Raw genomic sequence first — 20,110 nt, forward strand, 5'->3', positions numbered from 1 at the left:
TTTGCGGTACGTGGGCCTCTCACTGTTGTGGCCTCTCCCGTTGCGGAGCACAGGCTCCGGATGCGGAGGCTCAGCGGCCATGGCTCACGGGCCCAGCCGCTCCGCGGCATGTGGGATCTTCCCGGACCGGGGCACGAACCCGCGTCCCCTGCATCGGCAGGCGGACTCTCAACCACTGCGCCACCAGGGAAGCCCTCTTTTTTGTGATTTTTAATAACATCAGGAAGTTACCTCCCTGCCTTCCGCACCTTCTCACCGGGGGCGGCGGAGGGGGGGTGGTTGGAGGGAGGAGGCATGTGAATCCTTTCCAGCCAGTCCCCCAGGGCCACCCTCAGGAAAGCTCTCATCTCCCTCCATCTAGCCCCCAGGTGCTGCCTGGCCCCCAACTGCTGCTGCGAGAAACTGAAGCAGCTCAGCTGCCAGCTGGTGTTGAACGGCTACCGGTTCCGCGTGGCCAACGGGACCGTGATCTGTGAGTTGCCTTCCCTGTAGGGAATGTCTTTGAAACTGGGCCTTTCCTTAAGGTCAGCCTTGTGGACCCAGAGAATTTTGGGGAAATGAGATTTTTTTCCAAGTGCTTTGGGATGGAGAGCTGTAATTCCGAGAATCAGAGCTTCCCGAGAGTCCTGGCCCGGTCCCTCCCCGGTCCCCATTCGCAGCTGTGCCCCCAGCTCCCTCCAGAGGCGGGGTGCAGGGCACAGCGCCCCCGCCCCCGCCCGGGGTCCTGCATGTGCTCCATAAATAGTTGCTGACTCGAGAGTGAATCTTGCAGCTTCGCGCGGCAGCTGCTGCCGTTGAGAAGCTTCTTCCCGATGTCTGTCCTGTGTTAACAGAGCAGCTCAGCTGTCGTTCAGCTGAACAAATATTTGCGAAGGGTGATTTCGTGCCAAGCACTGGGATAAGTGTGGGGGTGGGGAGGGGGGGACACCAAAGTCAATAGGAGGGGGACGGGGAAGGGAACCCACGTGTCATGGAGGCCATTCAAGGAAGAGGGCCAAGGACAGGGTGGGCAAGTGCTGAGTGTCCAGCACGTGGGGAGGGGCCCCTGATCTCCCAGAGCATGTTCTGGGACTGCTGGGTGTGTAGGGCAAGTTGGATCTAAAGAACAAGCCCATTTGCAGGTGCTGGGCCACGGCCTTGTTGTGAACGCCATTCATTTCAGCGGAACCGGTGGTTTGAATGCCCCTTCGAATGTGTGACTCGCCTTCCGCTTGGCCTTGGGGAGTTGCGTGAACCACTGTCCTCCCCTTGTGTGTTTATTCAGAGCTGTGAGTGTGTCTTGGAAATCGCCTGTCTTCTCCCGAGGCCGGGGAACCACCTCCCTTCCACTCATCTCCCAGAGCCCCCAGCCAGGGCTCCGGCTTAGGACACACTGAGCGTTAGGGTGGCGCAGTCTCCCTGGTCCCAGTGGTGAAACATGGTCAGGCCCCAGCAGACAGGAGACCAGCTTCAGCGGAGTCTGCTTCTCGGCCCCACCAAGCACACCACCGATGGGGAGGGACCCCCCTTTTTCTTATGTGAGCTCAAGGAGACTTCCTGTGTTGGAGCTCTCTGGCTGTGACCGTCCTCAGACCTAAAGCAAGGCGTCCCCTCTGTGAGGCCCCCAAGGCCATGTCCAGGAGATGGGGAGGGATCAGGGTCTAGTGGAGGGGTAGGGGACGGGGTGACTGGAGGAGGTTGTCCCCAGAGGCTTGTTTGCTTCGGCATATGATGCCCTCTGGAGGCCAGGGACCAAGTTTCTGACGTCCTCCTCCCACCCCTCGTGGCTCCACATGGTGGAAGGCAGGGGCCAAGCCTGGCTGTCGGTTGGTGGCAGAGAGGCACACAGAAAAGCTGCCCCTGACTCCCCTCAGCCCAGCTCATGGTCTCACTTTCACATGGTTTCTTCTCACCTCTTTTTGCCTTGATCTTAACATCTGTCATGTTAAGTGTTACCTTAGAATGGTTGAAAAGCATCAGTATGAGAGAAAATATTCTCTAAGAGCTCTCTCTGATGCCCCTGAAAAGCGCAGGGACCAAGGAAGGAGGGAAACGGTGTTCTGAGGAGGGAAGTGGAATTTCAGTAAGTGCAGAGGACCTTCCCGCACTGTGGTCTCAGGCCCAGGCCAAGCCTCCGCCCGCTGCTCCTGTGTCACGGGGGCCCAGCCCGGCCTCTCTGCACCTAGAGCAGCTTCCTTATCAACCCTCTTCACCCTCCCAGGTGGGGATCAGAGTGCAGCCCACGACCCCAGGAAGTGGAGCAGAGTGACCTGGGGGCAGAGGCTGGAGCCCCAGGAGGTGGCACAGGAAACGTTCTCTGCTTGGCACACCAGGCTGGGGGGTGGTGAGAGGGGCAGGCAGGGGCCAGGAGCTGGACTGAAAATTCGTGGCCTGGCCCTGCTTTCTGCAGATGCTGGCCCCTGCCAAGCAGCAGTAGCCAGGTGCTCCCGAAGCTTGACCAGGGCTCCCAGAGCTCAACATCTTGCTTAGGGAGTTAGCATGGAGGGATGCTTCTCCGTCCTCACCAGGACATCAGCACCCCCTCCTCAGCTGACCCAGCTAGTGAGGACCAGGCTGACCCCCCTGTTGTCCCCACCCCCACCTTGCCAAACCCCTATTCCAGTGTGTGCTGAGACCCCAAGTGAACCCCGCACACATCCATTCACTTGCCCAGTATCAACTGAGCACCCATTGGGTGCCCATCCGGGCCAGTGCTGTGCCAGGGCCAGGGGCACAGAACAAGGCAGCCAGCCGCAGGCCCTGCTGTCCTGGCCTTCTCCAGAGCTGAAAGTGCCCTTGGGACCATCCAAACCAAACCCTCATTGTAGCAATGGGGAGACTGAGACCCAGAGATGGGGAAGGGTTTGATCCAAGGTAACAGGCAAGATTAAAACTCATACGTCTTGAGGCTTTCTAGTGCTCTGGAACACACTGCTGGCCTGAGTTTTCTAGGCCTCAGTTTCTTCATCCATAAAATAGGTGCACTAACAACAGCTACAGTTCATGAGCATCTGACGGATGCTTTGCACTCAGCACTGTGAATCCGTGATAAACCTTTGAGGTGGGCATTATTCTCCCCATTATCGGGAGGACCCTGAGGCTCAGAGAGGTTAAGTGAGATGGCCAAGGCCACACAGCCATGGAAAGAAGAGTTGGGATTCAGACCCAGGTCGTCTGACCCCAGCTGGTGCCCCTGCCTCCTACCATCCTCCCCAGGGGCATGGGGCCGCTGGGAGGGCGATGGGGCTGCTCTTGGCTGGGGGCTCACACAAATGCATATCTTATTATCTACAACAGGCTTGTCAGAATGTTCAGCACTGGCCCAAGGGGCAAAGAAGAGCAGAAGGAATTTGCCCCTCTGCAAGGACCCAGATCTTTCTGTTCTAGCTCTAGGTACCCTGCTAAGGGGCCCAGAGACAGCACACGCTTTGGAGTCAGGCAGAGCGGGGCCTGCATCCCAGCTTCACCTTTTCTAGCTGGATAATTGCACAGCCCCCCTGGGCCTTAGTCTCCTCATCTGTCAAATGGAGATACTAATCAGAGCTTCATAAGGTCACTAAAGGACGGACTAAAGTAGCCCAACTCGGAGCAGGTGCTTAGTTAGTTAATGCCCCTCCTTTTAGAAGTTGAGATTTCTTTTGTTTAATCTCAGTTTCCTTTTCCCCTTTACTTTGTGGGAAAGCACTGGGAGTTTTTTTTAGTACTGTTGAGAGATTTCTTGGAAACATCTCCTCTGCATTTGCCTCCCCTTGAGCTAATGTTATTAACCCCTTATAGGATAAAACCTCGCCCACTCTACCCCCGGTTATACTGCAGTTCAAGGAGCTGCCTTGCAAGGGTTAACCACCTCCCCAGCCTCCAAGTTCTGAAATCCCTCACCCAAGCCTGGTCCCAGGTTGCCTAGCAACCAGTGGCTGCTCCAGGATGCAGTTGGTGTGAGCAGGGAAGGGAAAGGAGAAAAACAACTTGGTCTGCCCATGTCTCTAAATGTCACTGGGATCTCAGTGCGGAGAAAGGCCTGGAACCCAAGCCCTGGGGCCAATTTGCCGAGGGGCGAAGGCTCCCCTCGGGTAACCGGGGAGGTCATTAGCCCTCTGTTGAGTGGGCTTACATAAGTACTTGGCATTCGCAAGGGATTTTAAGATCTGTCAGTGGTGGCGCCCCCTCCACCCACACATGAATGCATCTGTAGTGCAGCGGGGAGCCCAGCCGTGGGCAGCAGAGCCCAGGTTCCAGCCAGAGGTATCACTATCACCTCCATCTCTGAGCCTGTGACTTCTCCCTCTGCCAAAGGCGGAGGGTGAAGCAGGTAACCACTGGAATCTGTAGTTTGCAAAGATCTTCCTCCTTTGCTACTGAGTTTCCTCCTCACAAGACCTCCGCTCGCTGACACATCACCCATTTCCTCTCCTAGCATCTGTCTCAACCTGACATCATCTCATTTTCTTGTTTATTTATGCATCGATTCTCCCCTCGACTGGAATGTGAATTCCAGGAGAGCCAGAGCACTTGTTGGGGGCGGCGCTTATCCTCAGAAGGCCACAGAGGAAGCCCAGAGCTATGCAGTGTGGGGTCCGCTCGCTCAGACCTGTACCTCCGCACTTCCTAGCCAAAGGGCAGGCACGGGTTAGGAACTCAATACCTGTTGGTTTGATGAGTGAGTGAATGAAAAAAAAATTCATGAAAGAGTCCATGCAAGCACCCGTACCCTCATTTGAAAGCCGAGGGAAGATGCTCAGACAGGGACAACTTGCCTGCCATGCTAGAACAGGCAGGCGGCAGATCTGGACCGAGAAACCCACTCCCTGTTTCTTGGGATGGGGGCTTCATTCGCTGCCCCGCAGGCCGTGGAAGCCCAGCCAGTGAGCCAGTAGCAAACTGGGACGGAGCGCTTACAGCGTGTCTGGGGCTGAGGATCTGCAATGAAAAGACAAACTCCCTGCCTGTGTGCAGGGAGAGAGACAGCCCATAAAATATTCAGAAAGAAAGATACACTTAGGTAGTGACAAGTGCTATGAAGCATCTAAAATAAGGCCACAAGCTAAAGGATGAACATGGCAGTGGGCGGAAGGGCAGGGGGTGTGGGTGCGCGGCGAGGATGGCTACTTTCTGTGACTGTAGAAGGCCTCTCTAAGGAGGTGGCATTTAGCTAGTGCAGAAGGAGACGCGGGGCTGGGGGGTGGGCATCCCACCAGGAGTGAGGCTGGTGGGGCCTGGCCGTGGGGTGAGGGGCTCACCTTCTCCTTCGGTTGCAGGGGAAACATTAAAGCAGGAAGTGATCTGCTCAGATTTTGCTTCAGAAATATCACTCTGGCCCCTGTACAGAGACGTTGGGGAGCAGGGGAAGAAACGGGGAGCCACTAGTGGGGTGTTTCAGTAGCACTGGGGAGAAGCGACCATTGCACAGATCGATAGCTGGGGAGAAGTACCAGATGCTGCGTGTGTTTGGGAGTAGATTGATGGGACCTGCTGATGGATTAGATGTGGGGTTCGGAGGTAAGGGAGGCTGACTCTGAGGTTCTTGGTCTGAGCAGCGATGGACGGTGGTGCATCTACGAGCTTGTGCAGATGGGGGAGAGCAGACTCTGCAGACACGGCAAGAGCCTGGCATGAGCCATGTTGGGTTTGAGATGCATATCAGACACCCAAGAGGGAGTCACGTGAACACAAGCCTATTGGCATCTAGCGCTCAAAGGAGATGTCTAGGCTGAGGTGAGAACTGGAGAGTCAGCAGTGCTCGGTGGTATTTAGAGCCCTGAACTTCAAAACAAAAGCTCCCGGGCTTCCCTGGTGGCACAGTGGTTGAGAGTCCACCTGCCAATGCAGGGGACACGGGTTCGTGCCTCGTTCTGGGAAGATCCCACATGCCGCGGAGCGGCTGGGCCTGTGAGCCATGGCCGCTGAGCCTGCGCGTCCGGAGCCTGTGCTCCGCAACGGGAGAGGCCGCAACAGTGAGAGGCCCGCGCACTGCAAAAAACAAACAAAAAAGAAAACCACAAGAGCTCCCAAGGAGAGGGTTTAGAGACCAGGCCGGAGGCCAGGCACGGAGAGTAGCAGCGTGGCAGGCAGTCTGGGTTAGCCCAGGCAGGAACGTAGACCTTCTTGCTTTGTCTCATTGGTGGAGGTATATTTCATGGAATGAGAAAGCATATCCTAAAGCTGTCAGTTCCATTCTTCATGCCTCAGTTTCCCCATCAGCAAATTGGAAGATGCTGGATCTGGGTTTAGGCTTGTTTTTAAAAGATGACTTCCAAACATGGCATTTCTTGGCCCAGAGCTGCCTCTTCTTCTGGCCCATGACTGGCCTGATGCTACAATGGCTGTGGGATGTCCACAGCAATGGACCGCTGCTCCAGGTTGGTCCTGACAGCCTGCACCCTGGGCAAGCTGTTAGATGTAGAACTAGACAGCAGGAGAGAATTCTACTCCACGCTTTGGAAAAGAGCGGAAGACAAAGCAGGAAAGGGGGTGGTGAGAAAGGAAGAAGGAGGTTTGGTGAATTGAGATGGAAGAAAGAAGAGATGTTACAGACTAGGAACAGGAGACAAAGAGATAAACAGAAAGGGAGAAGGATGAGAAAGAGGAAAGGGTGAGAAAAGTGCCTTGCTTCCAGTTTCCAGAGAAGCAGCACCTGGGTAAGTGAGAGCTCCAGGTGCCAGGCCCTTTGGGAGGGAAGTGAGGTTGGATGGGGCATGGCCCTGTGCCCAAGAAGCCCTGGACCCCACCAAGGGCAGCAGCCACACAACCCGGTGAGCCCCTGCAGACCATGGCGGCTGCCGGGGGAGGGCAGCAAGGGGCATGCTGGGCGGAGGTGAGAGACCTGGACATGGAGGCTCTCAGCGAGTCCCTGCAGGAGCTGGGGCCTGATCGGTCTTGAAGGATTGTCACAGATGGAGAAGGGAGAGCGCGAAGGCAAAGGTGATCCAGGCGCCAGGAACAGTGGGAGTGGCAGGAACCATCCCTGGCACATTTCCTGAGGGTGAGTGGAGAGGTACAGCTGAGGCGTAGGGTGGGTGTCAACATGTCTTGAGAAATCCAGGCTCCAGTGAGATGTGGGAGGACAGCTTCCTGGAGGAATTGTAGACTTCGGAGAGGGGGAAAAGCAAACAAACAGACAATAGCCAGCACTGGTCCAGTTTCAAAGGGCCCTTCTTTTTCCAACACGTGAAGCTAAGGGTGCACCATCGTCATAATAACAAGCATTTACAGAGGCCTCTCTGTGTTCTGAGCACATCCAGACCACTCCATCTGTAACGACACCAGTGAAAATCCTCACAGCAATCTTGTGAAGTAGACACCATTATTTACTTTTGATACTATTGCTTTTATCACCATTTTTAAAAAATTTATTTATTTTTGGCTGCATTGGGTCTTCGTTGCTGTGCACAGGCTTTCTCTAGTTGTGGAGAGCGGGGGCTACTCTACGTTGCGGTGCGTGGGCTTCTCATTCTGGTGGCTTCTCTTGTTGCGGAGCACGGGCTCTAGAACGCAGGCTCAGTAGTTGTGGCGCACGGGCTTAGTTGCTCCGCAGCATGTGGGACCATCCTGGACCAGGGATCGAATCCCTGTCCCCTGCATTGGCAGGCGGATTCTTAACCACTGCGCCACAAGGGAAGCCCTATCACCATTTTATCAATGATACTGAAACTAACTTGCCCAGGGCCAACACATCAGGGAGTCTGGCCACCTCTTTTCCTCACCCCCACAACCCTCAAAAGAGAGTGGAAATGGAGTGGAGTTATCTAGAAGGAGGCTGCCTTAGACGTCCCCTACACACACACGCACACACGCACGCATGCACGCACGCACACGCACACGCACACGCACATGCACCCATGCACAGAGCACTATAACTCTGACTACTAAATGAAAGATGCTCCCCTAGTGGTCACTTGGCCACAGTGCAGACACTCAATCCCAAAGGCCCACTGAGGCTTCATTCACTAATTCAATGACTATTGAGCACCTACTATGTGCCAACATAGTATCCCAGCTGGGGATACTGGGAGGGACAGGACAGAAAAAGCCCCAGTCTCACAGAGCTTACACTTTGTTGATGAGAAACAGACACAAATAAGAGATATGAAAAGCATGGTGAATCAAACAAATGGGGAAGTGAGGGAGAGTGGCTGGAGAAGCTTTAGAAGGAGTGGGCAGGGAGAGCCTCTCTGAAGAGAGGAAATCTGACCAAGACCCAAAGGTGGGATGGACCCAGCCACTTAAAAATCCTGGAGAGAAGTGTTTCAGACAAAGAGGATAGCAAGTGCAAAGGCCCTGGGACAAGATCAAATAAAACATGTGACAAAAAGAGGCCATTGGTCCTGGAGCAGCGTGAAGGTGAGAGAGTGGAGGTCTGTGAGGATGGAGAGGTTGGCGGGGACCCCATCATGGCAAGCCTGCTTCGGAGTCCATGGCAAGGATTTGGGATGTCTTTGCCCAAATAGTAGGAAACCACAGCAGGGCTTTCAGCAACAGAGTGATCCTAATTCAAGTTACATTTAAAGACGGTCTCGGACTTCCCTGGTGGTGCAGTGGTTGAGAGTCTGCCTGCCAACGCAGGGGACAGGGATTCAGCCCTGGTCCGGGAAGATCCCACATGCCGCGGAGCAACTAAGCCCGTGCACCGCAACTACTGAGCCTGCACTCTAGAGCCCACGAGCCACAACTACTGAGCCCGTGTGCCACAACTACTGAGCCCGCACTCCATAACAAGAGAAGCCAGTGCAAGGAGAAGCCCGCTCGCCGCAACTAGAGAAAGCCTGTGTGCAGCAACGAAAACCCAACGCAGCCAAAAATAAATAAAATTTTAAAAAAATTGTAAAGACAGTCCCTGTTTATTTCCTTCCATTAGGGTGGAATTGCTGGTGATGACAGAGATTGGGATTGTGGCCAAGAAGATGGAGAGAAGAGGGCGGAGTGAAATATGCTAAACATAGAGACATCAATGGAACTTCGGGTGGATGGGCTGTGAAAGTGAAAGGGGGGGGGAGGAATCAAGGTCGGCTGCTAGTTTTCTGGCTTGAGTGGGAGGGGCTGCCATTTCCCAAGCAGAGAGTGTGGGTGGAGGACCAGCTCAGTGGGCGGGGGGCCGGAAGGGGACCCTTACATCCAGAGCTTCCTTTGGGGTGTCTTACACTGAAGATGCCTGCGACATCCAGGTGAGAAGCCAGGTAAGCTGTTGGAAGGAGGGGCTGAGTTCTGATAAAATAGGTTTCGTGTCCTTGGCCTGGGTACTGCCTGGCAGCACTAACCCAGGGCCCGTCCGTGCAGCCCACACCTGCTCCTTCTCTCGCTTCTTTCCAGGATTCTCCTTGGGGCATGTCCCGGTGTGGTGGGGGAACGGCTTGGGGACAAAAGAAAAGAACTCCCAGTTCCTTTCCTTTCTATTTTCAACCCTTGACCCCTCGCAGCGAGCTCCCAGCTCTCCCCAACTTTAGAATCAAACCCTGGGAGTAGATGGAAGCCCCCTGTGACCCTCTGTCTCCCTTCAGTTGAATGCGCCCTTGGTCCTGGTGTCGGCTGCCTCTGTGGGCTAAGAGCCTGCAAGTGTGACACGCAATCCGCTTCAAAGAGAACCTGCCCAAACTTCAAGCGGTTCTTCTCCAGCTGGCCCCGCTGCGGCAGGAGCAAACTCCCATGCTAGTGAGGCCGCGGGTCCCTGGTCGGTCTGGTCTGGGATACTCCTTTGTCACTCGGCATTAGAGGGCTGGAGATCAACAGTGGAAAAGACAGAATCCTGGCTTTCTGTGGAGGGAGACAGACCATAAACATACACATAAATAGTACATTCCAATAACAGTAAGACTAGGAAGCAATAAAACAAGGTGACAGGGTAGAGAGAAGTCGCCTACCCCCATCCCAGGAAGTTTCCAGGAAGGGAAAGGCCCCAGGATCTGCCTTAAACTCTCCCTCCATCCCCACGTCAAAATCAGGATACAGGGCGGGTTTGGGAACCAGACCCACAACCCAGATCCAGCTGGAGCCAAGCAGGGATCCTGGAAAACAAGGTCTCGGCCACATGCCAAGGACCCGAGAAGCACACTTGGACTCTGTTTCTCATTTGCTGGAGTTCTGCCTTCTCCAGAAAACCCCGAGGTAGGAAAAAGTCGATGCCCTTTTCACCTCCCAGGAGACAGAGCATGAGAACATCAGCTCCCACCGCTGCCACCTGGATGTCACGCCAGGAAGATAACAAAGAAATGAAGAAAGAGGGCAAGGGAGAAGGAATTGGGGGTATTCAAGATTTCGATCCACACTTAGAAGTCCCTGGTTATAAGGCGTAAATTCTAATAAATATTAAAGTGGTCCAGTCAGGGTGGATGCTAATTGTTCTGATGCCCGAGGGTAGATTGCAAAAATGACCACAACTCTTCTTACCTCTCTGTATCCTCACCTCTCACAATGTAATGCTCAGCTTTTCCCATCAAGCGGTAGACTGTTTTCCCCACCCCCGAATCTGAACTCTGAACTGGCCTTGCGATTTACTGTGGTCAGTAGAACATGGTGGAAGTGATGGTCCACCAGTTCGCCAGCAAGGCCTCTGGAGGCCCAACGCACGTCCCCTCTTTCTTGGAAATGCCTGCCGCTGCCATGAGACACACCCTGGGCCCACCTGCAGGAGGGCAGGAGCCCACCTGGATCAGGGTCGTCAGGCCAGCTGGCTGGCTGAGGACCTCAGACCTGTGAGAGCACTTGGCAGGGATCAGCAAAGCCAGCTCACGGATGACCAGAGACACCAGAGAACCTCGCTGAGACCAAAACAACCGCCCAGCTGAGCCCCAGCTAAACCACCACCTTGCAGAAGTGCAAGCTACATAATGGGCCCGTTTAATGTCATTAAGTTTTGGTGTGGTTTGCCATGCGGTGTAACTCACTGATGTCGTTGGTCTTCACTACCTGAGGCTCTGGGGTTCTCAGCACTGTGCCGAGCTTGGAGGCCACATGAACAGCGTGGACGTGCCCCTGCCCCTTACCTGTCAGGCTTGGGAGGAGAAAGGCCATCCTCATGCAATACCGGGAAACACACAGAGGCTATAATCACTCACAAAAGTTCATTGAGGCTCTGCTAGGCGGCAGGCACAGAGCTGGGCAGTAGGGATACAGACGTTTAAAGAAAACAAACAGAGAATCAGGTGTAAATATCCTGGGGAGAAAGTTGAGAGCCAGAGCAGCTTTTAGAAGTTCAAGTTCAGGCACTTACACTCTGGATTGAGTGATGCTGTCACGGGTGTGAAGACAGGGAAGCCAGAGGTGGGTGGTCAGCAGAGGGTCTGAGAACTAGGGCTCCAGGGCTGTGCCTGGCTCAACTGGCAGGTCACAGGGGAAACTGGTCTGTTTTCCCAGCTGCCCACGCGCTGTAGTAATCGCTACTGCAGAAGGAAACTTGGGGTTGACGGGGGTCACCGTGAAGGTTGTAAAAGGCGGTGAGGGGAGTGACCATGGAAAGGCAGGCATGGAACCAGGGTGGCTGGGCACCTCCCCTCCTTGGGGACTCCGGACCACAACAGAGACCAGCTCAGGACTGGCCAAATGACACAGTGGAGGGAGGGAGGCCAGGGCTGGGGTCAGCATGGGGGCAGGGATTTCAGTGTGAGATCCAGGCCATGGTCCACCGCCTGGGCCTTCAATTCTAATCTGTAAAATGGGGTCCGTGGTGGTATTGAACTGCTCCCGTCGATGCCCTGATTCTGGGAGGACAGGACGGTGGTGGGACTGTGGAGGGATGTCGTTGGCTTTCACTGGGAAAGCCCGCTTTCCTGGAAGGGCGACCGTTCATCCCCTCAACAAATCCACGTCAAAGGCCTGCTGCAAGCCAGGCCCTGGGCTAAAGCAGAGACATAAAGCTGCATCCGACTCCAAGTTGCTCAGCTCAGGCAGAACACAAGTCAGCGGTGATTGCAAGGCAGGCTGGGAGATGCTGGAACTGGGGTCAGCTCACGAGCCATGAGCACCATCGGAGCAGGGGGTGAGCATTCCCCGAGGAATGCTGAGGGTCTGACGTCTCACCTGAGAGCTGAAGATAAGGGGGAGCTGGGGTACCAAGTGAGGTAGAGGGATGGAAGGTGATTCCACAAACCTGCTCGAAAGCGCCACTGCCACGTCTCCCCCCAGATCAGCTGAAGGGCCGTCCTCCATGTGTGCCCCTCCCCCAAGCCAAAAACATGCATGTCAAATTCTTTTTCTCATATCCCACATCTAATGTGTTGGCACCTTCAAAATACACTTAGATTCTATATTTATAAAATACTTCAGTAAAATGTACACATTTTTAAAAAGACAAAGATGAGAGGGGAAAAATTTAGAACCACCTGGGCCACCTTCAGGGCTGCCATCTTGGTCTGAGCCACCATCGCCTCGTTCCTGGGCTACCGCTTGCCCCACATCATTCTCTCCACTTCCACCCTCAGCCTCTGCAATCTCTCATCCACCAGCAGCTGGTCGGCAGGGTGCCTGGAGTCTGATCGCGTCACTCCTCTCCTCACGCCCTCCCCGTCTGCCTGAGTAAGAGCCGATGTCCTTCCACAGCCCCGAAACCCCCATGACCATCCCCACGCAGCCTCGCTTCCTATCCTCTCCCGCTCACTCCCTCCACCCCAGCCAATGGCCTCCATGCTGTTCTGTTCCTTGAACATGGCGGCCACGCTCCCTCCCAGGACCCTGCCCACAGCGGCTCCCTCTGCCTAGAAGGGGCATCCCACGTGCCTGACTCCCTACCTCCTTCAAGTCTCTGCTGGAATCTCAGCTTCCTGATCAAGCTTATGCAACCCCCCTCCTTAATACTGCCCACCCTCCGCTGGCCTTTCCCATCCCCTTCATCCTGTTCTCTGTTTCCCCATGCATCGTACACTCATGGATACCACAGCTCGTTGTCTGCCTCCTCGCTGGAAGATGAGCTCCTGAGGACAAGGATCTGTGTCCTTTTCTAATCCCTCGTGTATATGTTGAATGACGTGAGGTCGATGCAAGGGATTGCATTAGCTCAGAGTGGGGAGCATGGAATGTGGGAGTCGATTTTCAAGCGAGCAGGAGATGAGGCAGGCAAGGCCAGGTCAAGGAGAGCCTGCGGCCACTCTAAGAGGTCTGGGCTCGATCCTGGGAGCAGCGGGGCTCCCAGTGCTCTGAGCCATCACCACTTTCCACCTGGGAAAGCTTGGGCAGCTCAGTGTCCTCAGGGGAAAACAGGCAGACGGTGGACGGCGGAGACCAGGGCGCATGATGACTCACATGGGGAGGGCTGTGGCGATCGCGGGGACGCAATCGTGTCCCTTCCTTCCACCTCGGCACTGTTGAAGGAGCGAACGCCCTGCCTCAAAGGGGACAGACGTCAAGTGTAGATGCGTTTTTGCGACAGCTCTGTGTCTGCACCTTTTCCTCAGCTGCATTTCTTGCCGTCTGGGTGAAGCTGCCAGGCGGTCAGGGAGGGGTGGAGCAGTGGGCACGCCCCCCACCAAGGGTGGGCTTTGGGCTCAGTGCCCCACAGGGAAAGGCTGTCACCGCTTTGGAGTGACTGTGTGCATGGCAGGCAGAGCCATTGTCCCCCATCCCCACTTCCGGGGTGTCTGCAAAGCTGTGAAAGGCGCGGGGATGAGCAGATGTGGGGAGTGTGGCATAAAGCAGCAGCGTGGGCACGGCTGGGGGCCTGGGGCGGGGCAGCCGGCCTGGCGGGGAGAGAGGTGACTGGGTCAGCAAGTACAGAGGCTCTCCCGGGGTGCCTGGGACGGGCCAGGCGTTACTGAGCTCATCCGGAAGCGAAATCACATCCGGTGGGAGAACAGAGAGCTGGGGCAGGGGGCGAGGTCCAGGCCCCGGGACCCTGAGCGGGGAGAAGGGGAACCCAGATGTGCCCCCCAAGCCTTGGTTGCTGCAACAAGCGGCCTCCAGGTGCTGAGGCTCAGCTCGTCCAGGCACAGCGTTCCCTTTGTGCATAGTACACCCGACCTTCCTCAGGCGGCTGCTGTTAAGTCCCCAACTGACTGCGGCTCAAGGCCACACCGCTAACGCATAGCAGAGCAGCGACTAGAGCCCAGGCTGACTCTCCTTGCCCTAAGGTTCCCCTCCCCCAGCTCATCTGGGAAGGAATCCAGTACTGGCGAGACTTGGGGGACGGGTAATGGAGGAGGCTGTCCCCCCGGGGTTTAAACCCTTGCCCTAGAGGGAGGCCTAGGTTCTGGTTCTGGCCAAGCCGCTAAGTCGTTGTGTGGTTTCATTCATTCATTCACCCAGTGCACAAGTATCCAGTGTGCACTGGATTCAGTGGGAGTAGGAGGGCACACCCCTGACACCTAAAGCTCACATTGGAGCTGAAGACAGACAAGTAACCAGGTGATAACAAGACAGTGAGGGGCAGGGAGCCCGGATGCAGGCATACCTGGGGGGCACCGCATCCAGACCTGCCGGCCAGCAGAGGCTTCCAGACCTGAAGGTTAGGTGGAAGGCAGCCAGGCAAGGCGGAGGGGAGGGAGAGGGCACCAGGCAGAGGGGACGGCCTGAGCAAAGGCCGGGAGGCAGGCAAGGGAGAGGGGCAGCCTGTAGCCGAGATGACTGTGAAGCAGGGGTGGGGCTGAAGTGGGCTGGAAGGAGGGGAGCTAGGAGGCCGGAGAGAAGGAAGTCGGGGTGAGGACCCCCTCACATAAGCCCCTTCCTCTTCCTGGGCCCCAGGTTCCTATCTGTGTACATCTGACCCTTCCTGAAGCTTTTTCTCACCCAACTTGTTGATCATCATTGAGACCTCAGAAATTATTCATTCCCTTTTCACAGATGAAAATGGAGGGTCTGAGCAGGCAGGTGGGGCTGGAATGGGAACCCATGTTTTCGGATTCTAAATTTCTTTTTTTTTTTTTTTTGGCCACGCCGCAGGGCATGCAGGATCTTAAGTTACCTGACCAGGGATCGAACCCATGCCCCCTGCAGTGGGACCACAGAGTCTTAGCCACTGGACCGCCAGGGAAGTCCCAGTTCTAAATTTCTTGTTTCCCATCCCCTTTCTCAGAATGAAGGGGTTGAAGGGATGCTCTCTGAAGCTAAGGCTCTGGAGTCAGGGTTCAAACCCTGCTTGTGTTGCATGACCTTGAGTAACTTACTTGGCTTCTCTGGGCCTCAGTTCCCTCCTTTTATAAACAAAGCTATGAATAGCCCCCACCTCATAGGGCTGCTAGGAGGGTTCAGTGAGATGGCACACACAGAGCTCTGAGCCCCGTGCTCAGCATACAGTAAGTGCTTAATAAATCTTGCTCTACTCACAGGGCCCCGACATGCTGTGGTACCAGATGGCCAGCCCAGGAGGCAGGGTGTTTGGCAGGGTTGCAGGGCCGCATGCCCAGACCTTTGTACTGTGCACCCTTGCCTCCTAACGCCCAACTCTGCTTGTTGTCACAGTTGCTGGCATCAGCTGCTTGTTAGAAGTCACAGCTGGGGAAGCTGACAGCAGTGTTGCCATGACAACCGTTGGGGAGGACAGGGCCGCCTCCCTGCATTCATAGTCGGTCCTGAGCATGAAGAGAGGTGACTCCCGGGCCCAGCTGAGACCAGGGCCGGACAGGCACCAGGGCCCTGGCTGTGCAGCTGGGGCACTAAGTTGCCCCCTTCCCTTCTACTTCTGCCTCTCTCCTTCCCCTCGCCTCCCCCCAACACCCAGGTGTAGAGAGCCGGATTTTCTTGGTAAACCACAGCTTTGCTCTGCCAGGTTTCCATTTGGGGGAGAATGTCCCAGGCCAAACACTTCATCAGAATCTTCCTTCCTTCCACCTACTGCCCTTTGCCAGCCTGGCCCTGAGGACCTTTGGCCCAAAATTCAGTCAAGGGCCCCAGTCTCCAGCACTGAGTTTCCAGTCTCTGCACAGGCCCTGTGCTGGGAGCATTCTCCTCTGCGGCCTCATGTGGTCCTCAGACCCAACGACGTGCTCTTCATTATTACACACATTTTACAGAAGGGGGAGATGGAGACTGGGAGGGGCGAGGCAACTAGCCCAAGGCCAGTGGCCCCATGAGCGGCAGAGCCAGGGTTGCACCCAGTCTGCTCCTTGTGAGAGGCAGTGTCGATGGCAATGGTAAGGTGGAGGTGACAGTGATGGTTTCCTAGTGCTCTCCTGGGCATTGCCAGCCTGGGGCAGGGTCTCTCCCTTTGGGTTCAGACCCAGAGGGGCAGGAGGTGTGGAGCAAAGCATAGGTGGTGACCTATCATGACCACTAGGTGTCGCCCAAGTTCTAGAAAAGAGTTGACAGCCACTCCCTCGGGGGGCGTCTGAAGAATGGGGGCAAGGGGCCGTGCTTCTCTGAGAATGGAAGACTGACCTAGGTCTGGGCAGAGCTGGTGTGTTGCAGAAAATCAGAACTGGACAGAAGTTAAAGCAGTAAAAGTAATTTTATTAACTATTGCAGTGGGGGAAAAGAGACAGTATAGAACTGGGCTCGATTCTTAATAGAACGAAGAAAAGTGGGGATTTCTAAGGAGCAGGGTGGGTGGGGGTAATCAGTGGCTGGAAAATTGCTAAGAGAGTAGGGGATTCTTGATAAACTGACCTAACAGGATTCTTGCCGAAGGCAGGTCGTGGCGATCAGATATCACCTGGGGACTAGTGAGAGGTGAGAAATTTGATCAGATATTGAGGAAGGGTGAGGATTCTCCCTAAACTGATATAGCCGGATTCTTGCTGAAACACAAGAATGATGCAAAGATGAACACAGAAGCCCACAGGTTGAGGCCAAGTTGAGAAAATTCTCAGAGGAGCCCAAAGTTTGGTCAAAGGGAGAGTCTTTGCCAGTCCCTCCTCTGGTTCAGGGAAAGAGGAGATCTTCTTTCTTCTGAACAATATGTGTTCCTTTCTCGATTGGTCATTTTTTGTTCCTTAGTGACCAGTGGAACCATCTGTTGAGACTTGGTAGTAAAGGGTATTTTCTCGATGGTGTGAACCATCAGGCATTTAAATGAGGGGGATATCTATGAAAAAAAGAAAAACAAAGATTAATGATCGGAGCAACTAAACCCAGTTTCTGGGTTCAGAGGACAGCCAGTTGAGACTTCTAGATGTTGAGCTTGAAGCATCTGTGGATGGTGAAGTGAGGAGAGCAGTGGCAATCCATCGGTCTTCCTGGTTGCAGTTTGCATCATCTCTGGTGGTGGCACCGACATCGGTGTCATGGTCACGTTTGTTTCTTGGAGAAGAGCGTGGACGCATCCAGCTTCAGCTCATAGGGCTTCTTTAGAAAGTCCCAGTAAGGATCTGGGCAGTTGGGTTTTAGTTCTCAGTGACTCCAAGTCAAGAGGGTGGGAGAAAAATTGGAAACATTCATCTGAAGAGTTGTAGCCAGATTTTGGAGAAAATTAGAAGAATTAACTAAATGTGCAGGATGGCAGGATTCATTCCGTTTACAGACAGGTAACAAAGCAGAAAGGAAAATGGAATCTAGCCAAGAGGCGAAAAATAGCTCAAAGACAATGAACAGGACTGTAATGTAATAACCCACGAGGCTGTGCTATACTTTCCCACTGAAAGTGAGAGGTGTTGAATTTTTTAAAATGCACACGTGAGAGTTGCGAGTTAAGTTTTATTTGGGGCAAAATGAGAACTATAGCACCTCAAATAGCACCGAGGAGCTGCTCCAAAGAGGTAAAGGGGGGAGGGGTCAGAATATGTATGATTTTGGCGCAGTCAGGCACACATTTTGACAAAAGTTGCTATTAGTCAAGAAGGTTGCTGCTAGTCACAAGGAGCCAGATGTCTCTGTTAATGATTTTAGTGCTTTTCTAGATACGAGAAGATGCAAGAAATTGAGCTCATAAAATCTTCTCCTGAAAATATCTAACTATCTGAAGACCTGTTCTGCCAGTTTTTCCCAGAGCACAGAGGGCCTCATTCCTGATCTCCACCCTTAACTCCTTTCAGGGGGTGTTGAAGGTCAGAGGCTGCAGTGGCTGGTGAGTTCATTCTTATAGAAACAAGAATGGCAAGCGACAACTTTTAGTTGGCAGAGATCCCGGGGTCCAAGGATGAATCTGATTCCATCTGAGTCACAACTCCTAGAAAACCAGAGCCGGACAGTAGCTTAAGTGGCCAAAACAGGTTTTATTCAAGAACTATTACAATAGGGACCAGTATAGAATTGGGCTCATTTCCAAATACAATTTCAAATCCTTACATTTCTTAAGTGAGGGTTTATAGCAGGGGTTGGGGGAGGTGGAAAATTGATAAGAGCTGGGGAATTGTTGCTTAACCGACCTAACTGGATTCTTGCAGAAGGCAGGTGGGGTAATCAGGTATCACCCAGGGGCTGGTGGAGGATGAGGAATCTGATCACGTATTGAGGGTGGGTAGGGATTCTCACTAAACTGACATGGCAGGATTCTTGCTAAAATGGGGCAATAGAAACCCAAATGTTGAGACCTAGCTGAGAAAAGATCTCAGAGGAGCCTGACTAAATGTTGGTCAAGGAGAGAGTCTTGATTAGTGGCAGCCCCCAGACCAGTGGGAAGCAAGTCCAGCCCCCTCCTCGAGCCTCTGCATAAAAGATCTCACTAACTTGAGGAGAGAAAGACCACCCATACTGTAGAAGCAAAGAGCCCTTCTTCAAACACTGTGACCCCACTCCCCCTCGCCACCTCCAGAGGCATCAAATACAACATCCCATCTCCACCCCATCCCCTTGGGGGCCACTTCCAGGATTGGCTGCATCCTTCGTGCTCCCCTGACACCACCTGGCACCCTATGTCAAGGTTATCGGTCCACGTGTCTGCCTCTCCCTCCCAGGCTGTGGGGTCCTGGGGGCAGAGGCTGCATCTGATAAGTGGTGTCTACCCCAAAGCCGAGCCTCATGCCTGGTCCATAGGAGACCATGGGGATAGGTCCGTTGAATGAATGAACCAATGGATGATCATGTCCAGGGCTTTTCAAAACGTTAGCTGAAGACTCTCTTCTTCTTACAGTAGCTCATGTGAAGGATCAATATGTAACACAGGAAAAGCACGGCTGCTCATGGAAGAATGAGGTGGCGGCTCAGACCCCCATCTGCTCAGCCTCCCCTTCCCCAGAGATCACCCCTAGAAGTCCCAGGAAAACCCATGGCCTTGGGGAGCATCTGAAACATTGGCTCTGGTCTCTCTGCGCTTGGGGAAACTGATGCCCATCACAGGGAAGAGGCTAAGGCCAGGACCCAGGAACTGACGCCCTGCTGGACTCTCAGTCACTTGTCCCACTGACCCCAGCTGCCCAACTCATCATTAAGGAGGTGCGAAGAGATGACATTAAAAGTCAGATGCTGAGGATTCAGATCCCAGCCCCATCACTAATGACCTGTGTGACTTTGGGCAAGTTACTTACCTTCTCTGGGCCTCGGTTTTTTCAACAGAAAAGGATGGGGCAGAGGGAGAGCACTGTGGAGATGGAGGCCGAGTAAGTACTCAGCCCAGTAGTTGTTATAATTGTCTGACCGCTGGACCACAGCCCCACTTTCCAACCCTCCCAACAGTTTTGTCTCTGCTGGAGGGGGGCTGCTTCACCCAGGCCAGGAGCGGGAAAGGGATAGGCCATGCCAGATGCTGGGTGTTAGGGAGCCCACTTTCCCCAGAGCTGGAGACCCGGGAGGGAGCCACTGTGCTTTTCCCTGGCCAGTGGGTGCCTTGCCAAGGAGGACTCAGCAGTGGGCAGTTGAGGTAGGAGGCCTTTATTAGTTTGAGGAGGGGTGCCACGTCCTGTGGACAATCTCTGGGGGTTGCAGTATCTGGGAGAGTCTGGGGTGAGGCAGGGGGCAGGCAGGACCCCTTAGCAGCAGAATCCCGTCCCAACACCTAGACTTTTAGGAGGGGAGGCTGTCTGCACGGGTAGAGGGGCACAGCCAGAAACCTAGGCTCCCACAGGCAAGGGGCCCAGGCCTCTGCTGCCCCCGCCTCTGGGGGACTCCCCATCCTGGCTCCATTCCTGCTGGGGGGGGCGGGGCTTCAGCTCAGAGTTGATGGGGTCAGCTCAGGAGCAGGTGGGCTCCTGAGAGCATCTCGGTGACTGGGCAGGTCGGGTGCGGGCCCACGGGGGACCACAGCCATCACCCCACGGCCAGCAGGACAGCAGGGGTTGAGCAGCAGGGAGGCCTCCCACACACAGCGACAGCTGCCTCCAGAGCCCAAGGAGGGTTTCTAGAAGCT

The 20,110-nt window shown here is 54.6% G+C and overlaps 1 protein-coding gene across 1 annotated transcript in view; it reads left to right on the forward strand.

Annotated features, from left to right (window-relative positions):
* PLA2G2C (phospholipase A2 group IIC) overlaps positions 1–9,622 on the forward strand; it is an 11,673-nt gene extending 2,051 nt beyond the window's left edge. The window contains exons 2-3 of the mRNA XM_027108288.1: positions 369–472; positions 9,471–9,622. Coding sequence (XP_026964089.1) covers positions 369–472; positions 9,471–9,622 — 256 coding nt within the window. The remainder of the gene's footprint in view (positions 1–368; positions 473–9,470) is intronic.
* Positions 9,623–20,110: the final 10,488 nt, after the last annotated feature.

Source organism: Aethalodelphis obliquidens, unplaced genomic scaffold (genome assembly GCF_003676395.1).
Source record: "Aethalodelphis obliquidens isolate GAN/ISIS:26980383/991018 unplaced genomic scaffold, ASM367639v1 scaffold9, whole genome shotgun sequence".
Classification (NCBI taxonomy): Eukaryota; Metazoa; Chordata; class Mammalia; order Artiodactyla; family Delphinidae; genus Aethalodelphis; species Aethalodelphis obliquidens.